At 42.3% G+C, this 19,950-nt stretch overlaps 1 protein-coding gene across 1 annotated transcript in view; it reads left to right on the top strand.

The window, feature by feature from the left end:
• The first annotated feature begins 5,084 nt into the window (after window positions 1–5,084).
• The window catches only part of LOC138768042 (4-hydroxyphenylpyruvate dioxygenase), a 44,353-nt gene continuing 29,487 nt past the window's right edge, over window positions 5,085–19,950 (top strand). Inside the window, exons 1-5 of the mRNA XM_069946050.1 lie at window positions 5,085–5,173; window positions 10,393–10,419; window positions 12,291–12,353; window positions 14,075–14,179; window positions 16,699–16,741. Coding sequence (XP_069802151.1) covers window positions 5,171–5,173; window positions 10,393–10,419; window positions 12,291–12,353; window positions 14,075–14,179; window positions 16,699–16,741 — 241 coding nt within the window. The 5' untranslated portion in view covers window positions 5,085–5,170. The remainder of the gene's footprint in view (window positions 5,174–10,392; window positions 10,420–12,290; window positions 12,354–14,074; window positions 14,180–16,698; window positions 16,742–19,950) is intronic.

The following is a 19,950-nucleotide window of genomic DNA, read 5'->3' as shown; positions in this document are numbered from 1 at the left end:
GTTGTAGGATGAAATTGGCTCCAACCAAGCGCTGTCCGCTGGGTATGGCATGGCGTTGCAAAATTGAGGAATAGCCTTCCTTATTCAGAATCCCTTTTACCCTGTACAAATCTCCCACCTTACCAGCACCAAAGCAACCCCAGACCATCACATTACCTCCACCATGCTTAACAGATGGCGTCAGGCATTCTTCCAGCATCTTCTCATTTGTTCTGCTAACAAACGTTCTTCTTTGTGATCCAAACACCTCAAACTTGGATTCATCCATCCACAACACTTTTTTCCAGTCTTCCTCTGTCTAATGTCTGTGTTCTTTTGCCCATCTTAATCTTTTTCTTTTATTGGCCAGTCTCAGATATGACTTTTTCTTTGCCACTCTGCCCTGAAGCCCAAAATCCCGCAGCCGCCTCTTCACTGTAGATGTTGACACTGGTGTTTTGCGGGTACTATTTAATGAAGATGCCAATTGGGGACCTGTGAGGCGTCTGTTTCTCAAACTAGATAAACAAAGAAAAAAAGCAGCACTTCAGGTATATAGTATAGGGGTGCCAGCGGTAAACACCCGGGTCCAGGGTGTAGGCAATATAAATTCAAAAATACCGCAGCACGCCTCAATTGCAATAGAAAAAAGTGGTTTTATTCACCCATGTAAGGAAATGCATTTCCTTACATGGGTGAATAAAACCACTTTTTTCTATTGCAATTGAGGCGTGCTGCGGTATTTTTGAATTTATTTTGTTTCTCAAACTAGAGACTCTAATGTGCTTATCTTCTTGCTTAGTTTTGCTACACGGCCTCCCACTTCTTTTTCTACTCTGGTTAGAGCCTGGTTTTGCTGTCCTCTGAAGGGAGTAGTACACACCGTTGTAGGAAATGTTCAATTTCTTAGCAATTTCTCGCATTGAATAGCCTTCATTTCTAAGAACAAGAATAGACTGTCGAGTTTCAGATGAAAGTTCTCTTTTTCTGGCCATTTTGAGCGTTTAATTGACCCCACAAATGTGATGCTCCAGAAACACAATCTGCCCAAAGGAAGGTCAGTTTTGCAGCTTCTGTAACGAGCTAGACTGTTTTCAGATGTGTGAACATGATTGCACAAGGGTTTTCTAATCATCAATTAGCCTTCTGAGCCAATGAGCAAACACATTGTACCATTAGAACACTGGAGTGATAGTTGCTGGAAATGGGCCTGTATACACCTATGTAAATATTGCACCAAAAACCAAACATTTGCAGCTAGAATAGTCATTTACCACATTAGCAATGTATAGAGTGTATTTCTTTAAAGTTAGAACTAGTTTAAAGTTATCTTCATTGAAAAGTACAGTGCTTTTCCTTAAAAAATAAGGACATTTCAATGTGACCCCAAACTTTTAAACGGTAGTGTGTGTATATAGATATATATATATATGCAAATTTTCACATTTTCCACACCTTGGCATCCTACCACACAGTCTCTGCTACTCCAGCACCCGTTTGGTCAGTTTTAGTAGTTAAAGGGGTAGTGCGGCGCTAAAAAAAATTATTCACAGAGTAACACACATTACAAAGTTATACAACTTTGTAATGTATGTTATGTCTGTGAATTGCCCCCTTTCCGTGTCCCACCACCCCCGCCCGTGTACCCGGAAGTGTTGGTGCATTATACATTACCTGATCCGTGTCGCGCATGTCCTCTATCTTGTCCCAAACGTCATCTTCGGCCGGCCGGCCGAATCGCTGCCGCCGTCCCCCCTCCGCCACGTCATAACTGTGCTCAGCCGCGATTGGCTGAGCACAGTTATGCTCAGCCAATCGCGGCTATTTAAATTTTATTTTCACTGTCCAAACAGCAGTTTCCCAAGTCAGGCTCTGCAGCCTCAATGTTACATACTTGTCATAACTCAGCACTTACTTTTGCTTGCTTATAGGTCTGCTGCAGGTTTCTCTCCAACACACAACACATCACTGCGACGTGATCGGTCTGTCACACAGAGGCTAGGAAGGCTGCGTATAAAGTAATTTAAAGCGCCTCTGTACCCACAATCTGCCCACCCCAAACTACTTGTAACTTCAGATAGCTGCTTTCAATCCAAGATTTGTCCTGGGATCCGTTCGGCAGGTGATGCAGTTATTGGCCCAAAAAAAAATTTGCAGCTCTGAGTCATACGGCTATGGCTTGGAGTATCTGTGCCCTAACCTTGCACCACCCCCTCAGTCCCTTCTCCCCACCCTCTTCATCATTAGAAATGCCACTGGAACATTTTCTCTGTCTGAACATTGCACAGGTGCCTTAACGAACCAGCCTATGTGCCGTGCTGACACAGGTGATGAATAGTAGAAAATCTGCCTGGAGCATTCCTAATTATGAGGAGGGTGGGGAGGAGGGACAGAGACGCTGTGCCAGCCTAATGCATACACAATCTAAGCCCCAGCCATTGGGCACGGGGCTGCCAGTTTAAAAGTTGTTTTTTAGGACAATAACTGCATCACCTGCCGAACGGATCCCAGGACAGATCTTGGATTAAAAGCAGCTATCTGAAGTTACAAGTGGTTTGGGGAAATCAGATTGTTGGTACAAAGTCACTTTAATGGAGAGAAAAATGGGCATGGCTACACATCCATATACTTAACACTGATCTATCTGCTTCTCAGCACTATATACTACTAATATCCGCAGTTAGTTACAATTTGATCAAAGTGTATAAGCTCAAACACCACTTCAAAGTTCCTGATTCATATGGGTCTCTAGCTTAAAAATGGCGCAGTCCCATGCAGCGACCACCACCTCAACAACTACAGCGCCAGAGGGAGGAGCGACCCAGCGGTCCCAATGCTGCCAGTCATAGCCCCCAGGACTCTGGGTTCCACCCCCCAAAATATACCACGCTGTCGCAATAATGGCCGCCACATGGAACCACACCACACAGAGCAGCAGCAGATGGGAAAAAAACTCACCCTGCGCTTTCAGCCAAAGGACTGGAGGAAGCTGGCTCTGACCCTATATATAATTATTTATAACCGCTTGAGTGAAGGAGGAGTGCAGAGCTAAGACAAATAAAAAGTTAGTATTAAGTAGTGCTTAGAAATGAACGATCAGTGTGAGCCATGTGGATGTGCGGCCATGTCTATTTTATTATTCCTGATTCCTTGGATTTTCTTTTTGTATTCTATCCATTTCCCATTTGTTTGTTTTTTGTTTTTTTTTTGCCTTGGCCAGCACTCCTCCTACACCCAGGTGTTTTTAATCTTAAAATGTCACTGTCGTTATAACTTTTAAAATTTAAATCAACAGTAGATGGGATATAAAGCAAGTTTGCAATTTACATTCATTATTTATATATATTTTTTTGTTATCTTTGAAAACACGGTACTTCCTGTTTTCTGACTTTTTTTTCTTCAAAAAACAGGAAACCGTCAGAAAACAGGGAGTCCAGTTTTTCCCAGGCCATCTAAGCGCTTACAGAGAAGGCAGCCATGTGACTGATGGACACATTGAGCCGTGACTCTGTACTGGCCGGATTTCCTGTGTTTAGTCTGTTTTTTTTCAACCAGCATAAGTCAGATAATCTGCCTTCAGAAGACTGGACCTGGATGCCGCGTTATCAGCTGCTCAGCCGCGATTGGCTGAGCACAGTTATTCTCAGTCAATCACGTCTGAGCAGCTGATGACGCGGCAGAGGGCGGCCGGCACGAGGGACGGTCGGAGCGGTTTGGCCGGCCGCCCAAAGATTACATCATTGTCACAAGATGGCGGACGGGGGTCGACACGGATCAGGTGAGTATAGAGCACTACACTTCCGGGTCTAGCGTGGGTGGGGGGAAACACTGGGAAGGGGGCCATTCACATACATAACATACATTACAAAGTTGTATAACTTTGTAATGTGTGTTATTTAGTGAATAATTGCTTACCGCCGCACTACCCCTTTAAGAATTATTTTCATATCAAGTATCATGATACTAAATTGGTATTGGCATGAAACTCAAAATTCCAGTATTGTGACACCCCTATTGCCTAGTTAACCAAAGCCAGGACCGAGCATTAAAGGAGAAGATGTACAAGGGGCAAAAAAATCATTTCGGTCTGGACGGATCATAATAAAGAAGGTATATTTATCTGTCCCAATGGCCGTACAGTGCACGGGACGCTCCTGGACCCCCTGCTGGAAAAAGAGCAGGCCACTCCATGTGAGGTCCCCCAGTCTCCAGCAGCCATTCCCTAATGATGAGACCTTGATGAGCTGGAGCATTGTCCTCCATGAAGATGACATTAGGTTGGGTTGTTCATGGAGAGACACAATGACTGGATTACTGATGGTATTTAGGTAGTATGTGCTTGTCACTAAACCATTCACAAAGTGTAGGGCAGTTCTGTATTGACTGGACACATGTGGACACTATCACCACCGCCAAGCACCACCTAACAGGCTTCTTGTTAGAGAACAGCAAGTTGTGCAATAACTACAGAAACATTGAACAGTTGGATACGTGCATTCAAAAGTTTACAGAATGTGACATTAAAGGGAACCAATCAGCATCATTGTGATGATAGGGTTTCCAGCTGCACAATACAGATCTACTGTGCAGCTCTGTGAGGCTACCAGCCATGTCTGCAGTGGCAGCTTTACATGGGGGAAAACCTCGCTGCATGTCAATCATCCTGCAGAGCGCACAGACAGGCAGAGCGCCGTGAATAGTCACGGGTGGCTCTCCACCCAGATGACTAGTTGCCGTCCCTCTTCCAGCCTCGCGTACCAGAATAAAACAACTTTTGCTCCAATGTAAAGCTACCGTGCACAGATGCGTCTGGTAGCCTTGGGGCGCTGCACAGTATAGATCTTGTGTTGTGTGTGTGTTTTAACTTCTCCATGGTATGAACATTATTAATTGTTAACTTGTGTTTATCACTTCTTTTAGCAGTACCAGGTAAAGGCTGGTCAAAAAAATGAGGTTAAAGCTAGTTGCACAATATTCCCTAGGAGGGAAAAGGTGAGGGACCCAGGACAGGTTAAAGTAACACACCAAAATTATTGATGTAGGGGCGGACGGTCAGAGGGTGTTTTTCAGCTGACCAATCCCTGTTTTGTCTATGATTTATACGTGAGCTGTCTCCATTAAGCTGCCCTCTAAGTTATCTGCAAACTATCAGTGGGAGATAAACCAGTGAGCAGTTACAGAACTTTACATAATGGTAAGTACTAACCTATAGGTTTAATGATTTTATTACTTAGCTATAAACTGTTCCTATCACATACAATATGTCTGATGTATATTGCAGAAACTATAAAGATGTACAAGTCATGATGCCTAAAAGGCATTTTTGCAGTATGCTTTTTTGTGTTTGTGCGTGTGAGTTGAGGCATTGTAACATGGAATTACTAGAAATATATATATATATATATATATATATATATATATATATATATATATATATATATAATGAATAATTGGAAATCTCTCAAACTCCACATCAAATAGCTTGTTGTCAGCAAACTGTACAGGATTGAGATTATTCCAACAGCAGATCCTATTATATTATTAAAGCAGAACACAGGCGAAAAGTAAAAATCCAGAGCAGGCTGGGGGGGGGGGAGGACCATGAGCAGTGACACTGTGCAGTGGAGGCATGGAGACAGGTAAGTATAACTTCTTTATTATGTTCCCACCACCCCCTGCCCACTGTGGAATTTTTATTGTTGACTGGAGTTCTCCTTTAATGTAGTATTAATATAGCAGAAATGTATGAGTTAGCGCTTTGGGAACACTAGAAAGGTGGAACAGCAAAACATATGAATGAATTTTTATTGGTTTGTAAAACAAAGTTGTTTTGGATGATAAGGATTGTTTACATACTCCATTGCTTCTTGATCCATTTGTTAAAGTATCATCAGTATTAAAGATGTTTTTCACACAACTGCTTAAAGCATTGTCCACGCTTTATCTATATACAGCACAAAGTCAAAATTGTATTAATAATGACATTTCAGTTACACAAGTATATTAAACATTTGTTCAATATTTCTCCATATTCCTGACATATTCCATGTTCTTTAAGTTACTTAAACTGGCACTGAACATTCTTATATTATTATTAACAAACAAGGTTCCCAGAACTGTATCTGTCTTTTGGGTATGTGCACACTGAAAAAATTTGACGGAAAATCCTTTGCAGAATCCGCTGCTCGCGCCCGCTTGCGGACTGCGGTGGGCACGTGCATCTCCGCTCGTGTCATAGACTCCATTCTATGCACAGGCGGATGCTGTCGTCCATCCAAAAAATGATCACGTTCATTCTTTGGACGGATGAAGGAATCCGCCCGTGCATAGAATGGAGTCTATGACACAGGCAGAGAGGCGCCTACCGCAGTCCGCAAGCGGCGGATTCCTCGCCAAGTTTTCACAGTCCGCAGCCTGATAAGCTGAATTTAGATAGGAACAAAGCGGTTCACTTTGTTCCAGAGGCGGACATATCACTTGTGCAGCCTGTTTAGCTGCACAGGGGCCCAGGCCAATAGAGGGGCCCGCCAGGCTCAGACTCTAAAGTGTCAGCTCAGCATGGCAGGGACAGGTCTGTGAAGAGGAGCAACAGCAGCAGCTCTGACAGTGAGGGATTATTGTTAGTGTGACTGTCAGGCTGCTGGAAGTTGTAAGATAGAGGGCGGATTGTGAAAGAGAAAGCACAGAGCCCCCCGCCCTATGATGATGATGTTTTATTGTAAGTTTATGCCTTTTTTGCCAATAACTGTGCCCCCTCCCCCCTGAAGCATAATTGTTTTTCTCTTTTCATCTCCCTCAAGCAGCCACATACAGTACATGTATCCCACCTGTGCAGCCACATACAGTACATGTATCCCACCTGTGCAGTCATATACAGGACATGTACCCCACCTGTGTCCCAACAGTGATTAAGGGCCCATTGGATCTATCCCCTATTAGTGCTACGCTGAGCTATATACTCTCATCTCCCACAAAGCATCCAGTGTACAAAGCACCCAGGACCGTCCAAGTAAAACAGCTGCAAACACTACAACCCCCAGCATCTACTGCAGCCCTCAGGATATGCTGGGATTTGAAGCACAAATGAGTAGACAATTCAAGGTGTTGTCCCCTCGGAAACTACAACTCCCAGCATTCTCTGAGAGCTTTATAAGTGTAAGGCATTCTGAGAGTTGTAGTTTTTGTTATTAGGGAGTTGTGGTCACAGATACATCAGTGTAAGATGGGCCAGTTCAGCATGTCGCTTCTGATGGGTTTATTATTTGGGTGCCCCCTATGATCAGTTCTATTGGTTGGCCACAGGCAGGGGCGGATTAACTTTCCCATAGGGCCCGGGCTGTTCGCCAAGCCTGGGCCCCCCCCCCCACCCCACTGTAACTATGGCGGCACTAGCCTGACGTTCATAGTACAGGATAGATAATGTCATGATGTCCTGATTTGTGCAAAATTGCCATAAAAAAAACTGTGATTTTTTGCAAATCATGGCGGAAGTGTAGCCAGGAGACTGTACACCACTGAAAGTATAAGTCTTTTTGCGTGGTCATGGGCCCCCCAGGAGCTCAGGGCCCCGGTCTGCCGCCCAAAACGCTCCTATTATAATCCACTACTGGCCACAGGTACCTCAGTCCCACACTGGGGCCTGCACAGACTGCAGTACAGTCCTTTAGTGGGCCCTCCCGAGAAACCAGGACACATGTACCGGATACCCGGACCTACATATGTGTGTGCCTTTATGGCAGAAAGGGGGAAAAACGAATAGGTTATGGGGGCCCAAACACATTTTTTGCACAGGGGCCCTTTGCAGTCCGTGTCCGCCCCTGCTTTGTTCCTACTGTAGATTTGCTCATCTTTAATAGTAACTAAAAGTGCTGGTGATGCACCTATCGACCAATAAGATAACTGACACAGATGCCCTGAGGGCGAGACTGCTGAAATCTGGTTACTATGTTTAACACTGACGTTTTTTTGCCTAAAGGGAAGCGGTCACATAAAAAATTCAGTATGTACTACATGCAAGTATTTCTTATGGAGCCACGGCACTGTCTTCCCATGGTCTCCTAAATAGCAGGATCGGCCTCACCTGGGCACTATCTGAGGATCCACGGTGCTCAGCAGCTCAAAGGATAAAGTCCATGTAAGATCAGCAAACAGATGAAGTAGCGTGGTACTCGTTTCACATCGTACAAAACTTTTATTTAGCCATTCAAAAGTGAGATGATACACAGAAAGGTGACGCGCTTTATCATAGCCCATACGTCATTTCCTTCACCTGGTCCTTTTACATAGACCTCTTAAAGACATATACACCCAAAAATCATGTGAAGACTAAGAACATATAAAATCTCATACATATGACAGAGAGAGAGAGAGCTACAAATATGAGAAGAACTTCAGTTAATCTATATTATCACATTAATATCTGATCGCTCGTTCAAGCCAAGTGGACCCAACACTTCTGGTTTTATAATAAATTCCATTTCTTTCCACAACAGCAATTTATGTTGATACCCCCACATTTCTTGATGGTTCAACTTTATAAAGTCCCATGAATTTCATTTGAGATACCTGAATGCATTGTCCGTAAAATGCATAGTGTGAACTGGCTCAATAGAGAGCCCTTGTCGGGAAACCACGAATCACTGTAATCATCTGCACAATGTAAAATGGGTACGCCTATGCAGCTCAGAGATTAGGGTGAAAGGTTTTATCACCTGTAGAACACCTAATGTAGTATATGCATTAATTTGTGTATGTGGTTCCTTCTACATAGGGAAAAATATAAGACCAATGTGTAGAAGATTTGTTGAACATCAGAGATTGGTCAGAACAGGCAAGGGTTGCCCTCGCCTGATTAACCATATACGGACAATGCATTCAGGTATCTCAAATGAAATTCATGGGACTTTATAAAGTTGAACCATCAAGAAATTGGGGTGGGGGGGGGGTGGATCAACAAAAATTGCTGTTGTGGAAAGAAATGGAATTTATTATAAAAACAAAAGCGTTGGGCCCACTTGGCTTAAATGAGCATGTATCATCTCATTTTTGAATGGCTAAATAAAAGTTTTGTTGAATCAGAAATGAGTGCCGCACTACTTCTTCTGTTTGCTGATAAAAATTCAGATTAATCTGTAGTCAACTATCACTGAAAACATGTAGGTTTAAAACTTCTAACAAATTTTATTGGATATACATTAAAAACGTGGTCCAAAAAATAAATCAACAAACATAGAAAAACTTAGTGAATGATGCCGCACTAAACAAAAATATAATATAGAGGTAGTGTGTCTATTTATTCATCTATTACCACACTAAACCCTAATCGCTGCATATGTATACAGTATAGTGGCATCAATCTACCACCCCGGTCTCAACGCGTTTCTCCCCTCCGGGATCATCAGGAGACCAAACCAGTAAACTCAAATGACAACAAGATATATGTTGCCACTATATCCCGTGTCCCTAAGGACAATAAGGGATAGTAATGCAAAGGCACTGTAAACTTTCACTCAATAAATAATATAAGTTATACTTGGAAAGTGTCACAATCGACCAACCAGTGCCATAATAAAACCGGGCTCAAACGAGCCACTTACGATCCCCACAGACAGATGTCCAGTCTCACATGGTAGTGCCGAGTAGGTAGGAATTTATACCTATATACCTTTGCAGTTTCTTGCATTTATTATAGGTTTAGAAATATTTTACTGCATTGATGTTCATGTCAGGGCTGAATCAGACAGCAAATTATTACTGTTTGCCCTGATGAATTTATAGTCCATAGAGCTGAAATCCTAATTTGAGCATTGAATAAAATAAATTGACTTTAGCTAATAGATAACTTCCCAAAATAGGAACAGTAATGAGGACAAATGTGTGAAGTCATTAGAGTCTGGAAGTAGTCATCCATAAGTGTCTGTCCGCAGGGTGATTATTCAGCAGATGAGAATGAAAAGTGCTTAAAGTTGTGTTCACAAAAGCAAATCTTCAAAGATGTTCAAAGTTTACTGTAATTTGTGGTGAGTAGGAGAAACTTCTACCATGCGCAGCATTACAATAATGAGGAACCGTAAAGGATCGCACATACGGCACAGCAAAGAGCTCAAGGCTCTCGGTGCACCACCGCCAAACCAAGAAAGTCACTGCATGCCACCATATATCATGAGGTGTGTTTGGATGGGATCAAGCTTTTATTTTTATAGTGAGATAATTCAGCCTAGTGTGATTCCAATATTGTGTTCTTACTGTAATAGGCCAGTGCATGCCAACAATGCCCACTTATCTGCAAACAGTACATTGTTAGGAGCTGAGTTTTTCACTGTATTAAAGGAATACTAAATTGTTCCAAAGTATACACAGACTTACACAGATTTTCTTCATTGTAAACAGTAAATTTGTTCTTTTGTCTTTCAGACAACTTACACTGACAAAGGGGAAAAGGTAATACGATTTATGAGAATACAATAAAACTAAACGGTATAAGTGGACACCCCCTCCCAGTGGCGTAGCTGTCATGGAGGCAGACCAAGCAGCTGCTATGGGGCCCATGTGGCGGGGGGCCCAGGCCTCTCTAGCAAAATATAGTTTGCTTACACAGTAGCTACAGCTCACAGCACCCACTGGCCGGGCTCTGTGCGCTGACAGTATCTGTTCTGGCTGGAGGCAGCACTGCACCTCCAGCCACAAGAGGAAACCCCCCATTTTCATACGACCTGGTGCAGTCCCTCAGTGTTCCTTTCTCCCAGACCCCTGGTGCACCAGTGACATCAGTCATGCGCTAGAGAATCTGCCAAAATTGGATGCAGAGGACTGTGCCAGGTCAAGTGCATATGGGGTGGGGGGGTACAGGATTTATGGGGCCCCATACAGTTTCTTGCTATGGTGCCCCATGAGTCCTAGCTACGTCCCTGCCCCCTCCTAATTTTATCCACATTCACTCCCAACAGGTACATGATTTTATTTAAAAAACCAAGCGCTAAAACTTACCATGAGTGAACTGGCCCTTACAGTGGTGATTGTCATTGTTATGGCTGTAGAGCAACATAAAACCAGTGACAGTCTCTTTAAAGCTTGGATGAATATGGGTTCTCCAAATGGATAATGACCCCAGCATTCTTGCCAAATTGTGGCAAAAATGCATTACAGACATCAAAGTGAAGGTGATGGGGTGGCCATTACAAAGTCCTGACCTCAATCCTGTAGAAACTTTATAAGCAGAACCGAAAAGGTGCTAACGAGGTAAGAGGCCCCCAACCTGACCTCATAACTTACACCAGTTCTGTTAAGAGGAGTAAGCCAAAATGGCAGCAACTTGTGAGAGGCTTGTGAAAAGCCCAAAATGTTTGCCCCAATTTGACCAAATACTACATCAAGGGGGACATGTATGAAAAGGCGCAAATGCCTTTTTTAGGTGCAGATAGGGCAAATCGGCGTAAAAATATTCGCAAACGGCATTTTTGCATCTGCCCCATCTGCTTCAGCAGTGGGGTGGAAAGGGGCGTTACGTGGGGTGCAGCCGTGCGCTGCATTTATCATTTTTTTTTGTGGTAAAATGATACTGAAACCTATGCCAACTCTGAGCTGGCGTAGGTTTTAAAATTTTCGCATAGACGGGCTCTGTGCACTCGGGATTTATGTAGAGGCAATGCACCTCTACATAAATTCCCTGAGCTCTGGAGCTGCGGAGACATTTGTAAGCCCGATGTAAAAAACGCCGGACTTCATAAGTCTCCCCCAATGTGTATGTAAACCACTGGGAATGTAATAAGAAATAAAAGCTAAAATAAATCAATTGTCTCTAGTATTAGCCTGACATTTCACAGTCTTGAAATATAATAGTGATCCTGACTGACATAAGGAGGGAACAAATGCTAGGATTAGATGTCGGGAATTGGGAGAGGCTAAGATGTATACAAACTTGGGACTTGGACTGAAGAGCAGTAAGGATCCAGTTATACTGAATTTTCTTCTACAAAATGACATATCAATGTTCCCTCTAAACAGTTAAACAAAGAGCATTTCACAATTGATATTACAACCAAAGTATGGAAACAGGCAGTAAAAAAATAACATATAGATTCAATAAAGTGCAGAATAGTGCCATACACTAGTAATACCCCCCAAAATATTTGTTAGTTTTCAAGTCAAAATGCAAGTGCCACAAAAAAACCTGAGCATGAATAAAGATATTTGTACTGCCCAAACAATAAGCATTTGATGCTGATCATGTTTGTGATGTGAATAGCTTGTCCTATTTATAGTCATTTATACTTCTAAAGTGAAATAACATGTTATTTATTTTTTTCATCAAGCATGAGAAAGGTCGCTTTCTAAGCTTCCATCATCTTACATTTTGGGTTGGAAATGCGAAACAGGTATGTTTAAAGGGGGTGTATAATCAGAAAAAGACCTGTTGTTTAAATCAAGTTTTTATGTAAAAGTGACTCGTAAACGCTTCCTGAACTTTAAGAGGTACTCCGGGTTGGGGTTATTTTTAGGGTATGGCTGGGAACGCCGCTCCGTTCTTCCACCCCGCAGCCGTCTCCTGGTCTGAGCTGCGGCTTGAGATGTGACTTCTCAAGGCAACTGTGTGAATAGTGAGGGCACCACTTAATAACTAGTGTTAGGGTGCCGCTGTGCTAGGAATGCAACATGTACCAAAAAAAAGAAAAAAAGCCAAGCACAAATATGCAGCATACCCACCGATGAATATATATATATACAAAAACTCTTTATTGAAGCACAAAACAAAATACATAAAAACAATTAAAAACAAAATGAATTGTTTTTATGTATTTTGTTCTGTGTTTTAATAAAGTTTTTTTGATATATTCTATTCATTAGTGGGTGTGCTGCATATTTGTGCTTGGCTTTTTTTTTCCGGTACATGTGACTTCTCAAGGCAGCTCAGCTATTCAGTGGCCAAGGCGGGACTCCGCTGCAACCGCTGAATGGCTGAGCTGCCTTGAGATGTCACGTCTCAAGCTTCAGCTCAGACCAGGAAACGGCCGCGGGACGGAAGAACGGGGTGGCGCGATCTGGGACCCGGCGCTGGAACAGGGCAGGTAAGCGACGGGCAGCCTCTATTTCCACCCCTTCCCCGGCCATACCCTAAAAACAACCGCAGCCCGGAGTACCCCTATATCTGCAATTTGTATCTTTCTATGTTCTTGCATTCATTTGCTGTAAGTCTACAAACAAAGGAGTCGAAGTAGTCCTCTCCATTATATTCTTGAGCTATGGCATCCTTATGCCAGGTTTGCAGGCTTACAGCTTGGAAATGCAAAAGAGTAGAAAGCCAAAAACTACAGATAGACCACATTTTAACCACATTTTTAAAGGTTTTTTTTTTCCTTTTTCCAAATTTTCAATTTTTCTATCTCTTAAAATAATCCTGAAATATTCTAACTTTCATCCTGATCCCTAGGCCCCAAACTAGGCTGAAACTTCCTGTTCCTGTAAAATGTATCTATCATTATTCAGGTTGTAATCAATTGGCCATGTCGGCTTGACAGGAAACTATGTTTCCTCTATGCTAAGGCCCACCCACTTGGCAAGTGCATTTGAAAAAATCTAGAGTTAGTGCCAAAATTTGCAACCTTTTGCTGTTCTGCACCAGGCACAAACTTATATAAGTTCCCCTTATTATTATTATTATTATTATTATTATTATTAGTAGTAGTAGTAGTTGGAGTAGTAGTAGTTGGAGTAGTAGTAGTCGGTCATCCAAACTGCCTCTGTTCTTTGTTTAAGATATGTCTATAATGTTTTTAAATGTTAGGATTGCTATGGCTAGCCCCTCCTGTAAAGCATATCACTAAATGCTGTTTTAAACTGCCCAGGCAAGATGACTGCCCCATAATAATCCAAAACAATGTAATGTAAAATAAGTCAGTCTCTGACTCTAAAAAGTCTACACATCCGTTATGCCACAGTTAGGTATTTTACTATTGAGTTTTGAAATGTTTATACCTAAAACACATAACTACATTACACATGATAAGTAACTAAAGTAGAATGAGTAAAATATTTATATAGCAAATAAAATGTAATACAGTAGAATTTAGTTTGCACGTGACTGCACATCTCTTTACAGGCTGCATCATTCTATTGTGATAAAATGGGATTTGAACCTTTCGCCTACAAAGGACTTGAGACCGGCAGTCGAGAAGTTGTATCCCATGTTATCAAGCAGAATAAGGTAAGTAAATAAAATAAAATAAAATACTAATAAGTATTCATTTGCATTTAAAAAAAATGTTTTGTGTTCACATTATACTTAACCCCTTCTTGCCGTAGTGATTTACATTTTTTTTTCTTTTTGCATTTGTTTTTCTGCTCCTTATATTCTACAACACATAACTTTCTATGTATGCATTGACAGCATTGTATGAGGGTTTATTTTTTGCCGGACAAGTTGTAGTTTAATGACACTTTTTATATAAAATAAAGTGTAATTAAAATATATATATATTTTATAGTTATTTTTATTTTAAGTTTACTAATCGGTAATAATGACATGTTAACTCTCATTAGTGGGTCCATATAATTGCAATAATACCATATTTATATAGGTTTTGCCTTTTTTTGTCCTAATTTTCTTAAATAGCTTTGCATTCCGAATTCTGATCCCTATAACCTTTTGTATGTGGTGAGCTGTATTCTTTTATACCATAGGCTATGTTCATACATAGTAAGAGATCAGCCGTTCCGTGACCCGGCTGGGTCACGGAACGGCCGATCTCTGAAAAGATCATCCCAGCCGGTACTGCAGTACCGGCCGGATGATGTTTCTGGCCATAGAGCTCTAATGCTGGCGCATCTGTGCACGCCCGCATCAGAATTCCCCATTGCACACTATGGCACGTGCGGCCGAAGCCGCTCGCTCCATAGTGTGCACTGACAGGGTTTTCTGCGGACGCTATTCAATGAATAGCGGCCGCAGAAAACTGACATGTGAGTTGTTTGTTTGTAGGGATCCCGGCCGGAGCATATACCATGTGTAGACGACAAGGTAACCTTTATATCGTAATAATCATGGCCGTTGTTGCACTTTGCAACAACGGCCGTAGTTTTACGAAAAAATATGTAGTGTGAACATAGCCTTATAGTATATGGATCTTTTTTTATTGCTTTTTGATCTTTGTTTTCTCGGAAGTTAGGAGACCAAAAAAAACTACAATTTTGGCACTGGGTAATATTTATCCGTTTACAGCACTCACGATACATGATAAGTAATAGAGATGAGCACATCTCTAGCATACTTGAGTCCTATAGTTCTACATTTGAATACCGGTGGCTGAAGAAGTTGGATGCAGCCCTAGGGAGTCCTGGAAAACATGGATACATGAAACCAGAGTGCCTGACGCATTTTGAGTGATTAACTCTTATTCATAGAGCCACTAAGAATAAGTTAATTATTCAAAACATCTGTCTCTCGTCATCTGATTTGTTCTGTTAAACAGCTGTGCAGCTGATAACAGAGCATCTAAATGGCCGCACAAACAATAAAGTGATCATTCATTCTGAGTAACTCTCCATTAATCTCACCATGTAAAGGCACTGCAAACTAACACCAATCCCTCTGCCGGCACTCATTTGTGGCCACCATTGGGCCCTTACTGTAGATTTACCAACCACATCTGATGGAAGAATTTACTACTCTTCCAGTAAAGTAATATCTTCTCATATTACTCCTGATCTTTCTCACCTCAGATTGTGTCCCCTTGTTCTTTTGTACCTTCTAAATCATATTCAAGCCTTTAACATATTTAAAGGTTTTAATTATGTCCCCTCTTTCTCTTCTTTCTCTTCGTTCACAATATTTTTTTTACCTCATATCATCCACAATTTTTGACTAGAGTTTAAATGACTGGCATCAGAATGATCATGGATAAAAAAGATTGAGTAGTGTTAATGATTAGAGATGAGCGAACCTGGAGCATGCTCGAGTCCATCCGAACCCGAACTTTCGGCATTTGATTAGCGGTGGCTGCTGAAGTTGGATAAAGCCCTAAGGCTATGTGGAAATCATGGATATAGTCATTGACTATATCCATGTTTTCCAGACAACCTTAGAGCTTTATCCAAGTTCAGCAGCCCCAGCTAATCAAATACCGAACGTTCGGGTTCGGATGGACTCGAACCCGAACCTGGTTCGCTCATCTCTATTAATAATGCAACATAGGGGAAATTCAAGTAGCACATAATACAAAGCATAGGTGATAGGTATCTGAATACTAGGAAACCCACCACTCAACCCCCACAAAGACCTGGGGTTCTGTGTCCTGTTTAAATGGAGGCACGCTTCGGCTACCATTCCATTTATCGCTATGGATTAGACTGTAATAGCTGGGCACTGTATTCTATAGTTATCCTTTTCTGACAGTGCCAGCACATGTGTAGTACAGTGATAAAGTTTGGCATGGCTGAACCATGCATTTTTGGGGAGTACAAGGCAATGCCACATGTGCAAGTTTGAAAATAGCTAGTATAACAGACAATATAAGGGAATGCTTAGAAACTTTTTCACTCCATAGACATAGGATACAAAAATAAACTAGCATGTTCCCTTTATGGTAGCAGAGCCCCCCCTTACCTGGAGGAACCCTTTGAAGCTGTACCGGCTGCATACATGCTATATCTACTGCTGTAAGATTCATTTGTCAATGCTCATACTTTTTGTTCATTTTATGTTTTTAATGTTCCCTTTTTCTACAGATATTTTTCATTTTTCAGTCTCCATTGAATCCAGGAAATCAAGGTAAGTCTATTTTAAAGGTTTTTTTCAGCCTCAGAAACAGTTTGGAAGTTTACTAAAAATAAAAAGAAACAATACTCACCTCTCCATATCCTATGCAGTTGCCGTTTCAACACCTTCTGGTCCCTGCGGCACACCACTACATTCTGCTTTTCCCTTACGTCCCATTGGCATCACAACATATGGGGTAAATTCGCCCCTGCGAGCCCCTGGGACGAAGGAATATTTAATGAAAAAATAACAATTAAATTTTAATCCCCTCCTCCATGAGGTATAAATAGGCTCCACCTCCCCCTAGACCTCAGTCTTTTTTTACTTCGTTGCTGTTAGCCCTAGGGGACTTTGTCCCTCCTCTGTTTTTATGCTTTGTTAACCTGTTGCATTCAGGTTTTCTCTCCAGGTAATGATTGCTGGGATGCCGCTGGAGCCGGTGTCCAGGTAGTATCCTGATATTTGCTTCTGCAGGTCTTAGCTTTTAAGTTTTTCTTACCTAGTGCGTCTTGGAACGCACTCTGCGTGTCACTGGAGCCGCTGGCTTTTCTTCCAGTCGCGTTCGACTGTGGAACGCATCAGCGCTGCGTGCGTCTCAGCACTGCGGCGTCGGCGTCATGTCACTTTAGGGGGCCGGCAGCGGCGAGCGCTCTCTGCATGCCGGATTAGCTGTGTGTTCAAGGCAGAAGGTAAGCTGTTGCTACCTCTAGGTCTGGCTGTCTTCCTCTGGAAGGATTTTCTGTGGCTCATTTGGATCTAATAGAAAACATCTGAGTGCAAAGTGCTGTGATCTCTCTTCTATATACTTAAAAGTAAGTGTTGCTGCCACCTAGTGTCTCTTTCCGGTATCACTCTAGCCAGGCTAGTGGTTTATATGTATTGTAATACATTGATTATTTGCAGATGTCTGAAATGGAGACCAGTCCTGCTGCTGGCAAAAGACCTTCTAAGGAAGCACTTCATGTGCCGAGTGTGAGACTCCACTACCTGACGGCTATGGATACCGTAGGAGGATCATTTTTTCCAGATAAGATTCATCCTTTCTTTCATAAAAATATTTATGAATGCCTAAAAATATTTATAATGCCTAAGTACGCTGTCCTTCATGCAGACCTAAACCTATGAGGAGCCTGATGTTCAGGATGTAGTTGTATGGGTCAAGGACTATGTGCAAAAGACTTTAGCGGCTAATGAGATTCGCCGCCCGTGTCCTAAGTTAAAGACCAAATGGAGCATTTCTCTCTCTACTCCCAGCCTTTGAGTATATTACTTTATGGCTGTAGGATTATGGTCATTTTCAGTTTTACTGTGATTGATGAAGTTAAGTCATCATCTTCTTCTGAAACCTCTTCTACTTCTGAAGATGAGAAAGAATTATTCAGGGAGTATTTCACAGCTGATAGAATTCACAAGCTCCGCTAAGCTGTGCAAGCTGAAATACACCCTGAGGAAATAAAAGAGGATAGGATTGGTCCTGCTCAAAAAAGCCTAGGGCTTTTTCTGTGGTTAAGACTTCAGTGTCTATGTTACAGGCGGAATGGAAGCAACCGGAAAAGGCTCCGGGTTTGAGCAAGAGGTTTAAGACCTTATATGTTCTCAAGGAAGAACAATGTAAGGACTGGATTGAGCCTCCAAAGGTGGACCCGGCCATAGCCAAACTGTCGAAATGTACTGTGCTGCCTGCGGAGGACGGATCCAATCTTAAGGATCCGATGGATAGAAGGGTGGAGGTAGCCCTCAAGAGATCATATACGGCAGCGGCAGCCCAAGGGGCAGTCTCCATTTCTTCTTTGAGGTTTCTAGAAGCCTAAGAAGATGGCTGGCCAAGGTCCAGGAAAATTTGGAAGGTAGAGCTAGCAGGGACAAGGTCCTTCGCTCCTTAAAAAAAGGTCTTTATGGCCATTGACTTCCTCTGCGATGATCATCTCAGGAAACCAGGTTAGCGTAAAAAAACTAGTACGCTCTCGACCGCTGCCGAAGGGCGCTATGGTTAAAACCCTGGGTTGGAGATGCTAACTCTAAAATTCAGCTCTGTAATATGGAGTTCCAGCCAGGTAGGCTGTTTGGCTCTGAGCTGGATAAATTAATGGAGGAATTGTCTGACAAGGAGGGGAAGTCCCTACCATTGTCCTATAAGAGCGGTGATTCCTTTCGCAGAGAAAAATCTCCTCAGCGAGGCAAAGAGAGATACCAGTACAGAGGTTGAGGAAGAAACTATTCCAGAAGAGGTTTCGGGAAGCAGCAGAATAAGGACACCAACTAGAAACCAGACTTCTGACGCAGAAGCTGTCCAGTGGGAACACGTCTGAGTTTGTTTCTCTCTGCCTGGGAAGAATTAAGAAAAGATCACTGGGTGTTAAATATTATTCAAAATGGTTATGTCCTTCATTTATCATCTCTTCCTCCTCCAAGATTTCTTCTGTCAAGAAATCTTAAGCCAGAAAGACACTTAGTCCTGGAGACAGAAATTCTTTACCTCCTTTCCATTGAGGCTCTAGAGGATGTTCCTCTATCTGAGATCGGTCAGGGAGTTTACTCCCCAGTGTTACTAGTGCTGAAGCCATCCGGAAATTGGAGGCTTATTATAGATTTGCGATATCTCAACAGGTGCATCATAAAGAAGACGTTCCACATGGAGAACATAAGATCGGTAAAATCTATCCTCCAGGAGGGAGATTTTATGGTCACCATAGATCTACCGGATGCATATCTTCATGTACTGATTCTGAAGGTTTACAGGAGAGCCTTCGCCATCCAAATCCAGGGGAAGGTAAGACACTTACAATTCAAAGTCCTTCCATCCGGAATACCTCCGCACCCTTTGTTTTCACAAAGTTAGTGTCACCATGATGGTTCGCTTCCGTCTACAGGGGATAAAGTTATCCCTTACCTGGACGATTGGTTGATTATGACTCAGACTCAGGATCTTCTGAGAGTTCAGTTGAACTATGTCCAGGACATACTTCAACAATTAGGTTGGCTTATCAACATAGAGAAATCAGACTTAATTCCTAATTCCTCCTCGTCAGGTATCCATAAGAACATAAATGCGCTTTCTAGGGCTCCTTGCCTCAGCTGCGGACGCGGTGCCATGGGCGTTATGGCACATGAGATTTCTTCAGAGAGAAGCACTAACAGTATGGAACCGAGGACTGAAGGACTTGGATGCGATGCATGTTCTATCGACTCAAACAAGACATTCTCTAATGTGGTGGAGACAA

This window comes from Dendropsophus ebraccatus, chromosome 11, assembly GCF_027789765.1.
Source record: "Dendropsophus ebraccatus isolate aDenEbr1 chromosome 11, aDenEbr1.pat, whole genome shotgun sequence".
NCBI classification, from domain to species: domain Eukaryota; kingdom Metazoa; phylum Chordata; class Amphibia; order Anura; family Hylidae; genus Dendropsophus; species Dendropsophus ebraccatus.
Note: the sequence above shows the minus strand (reverse complement) of the source record. Positions and strands in the feature narration are given on the sequence as shown.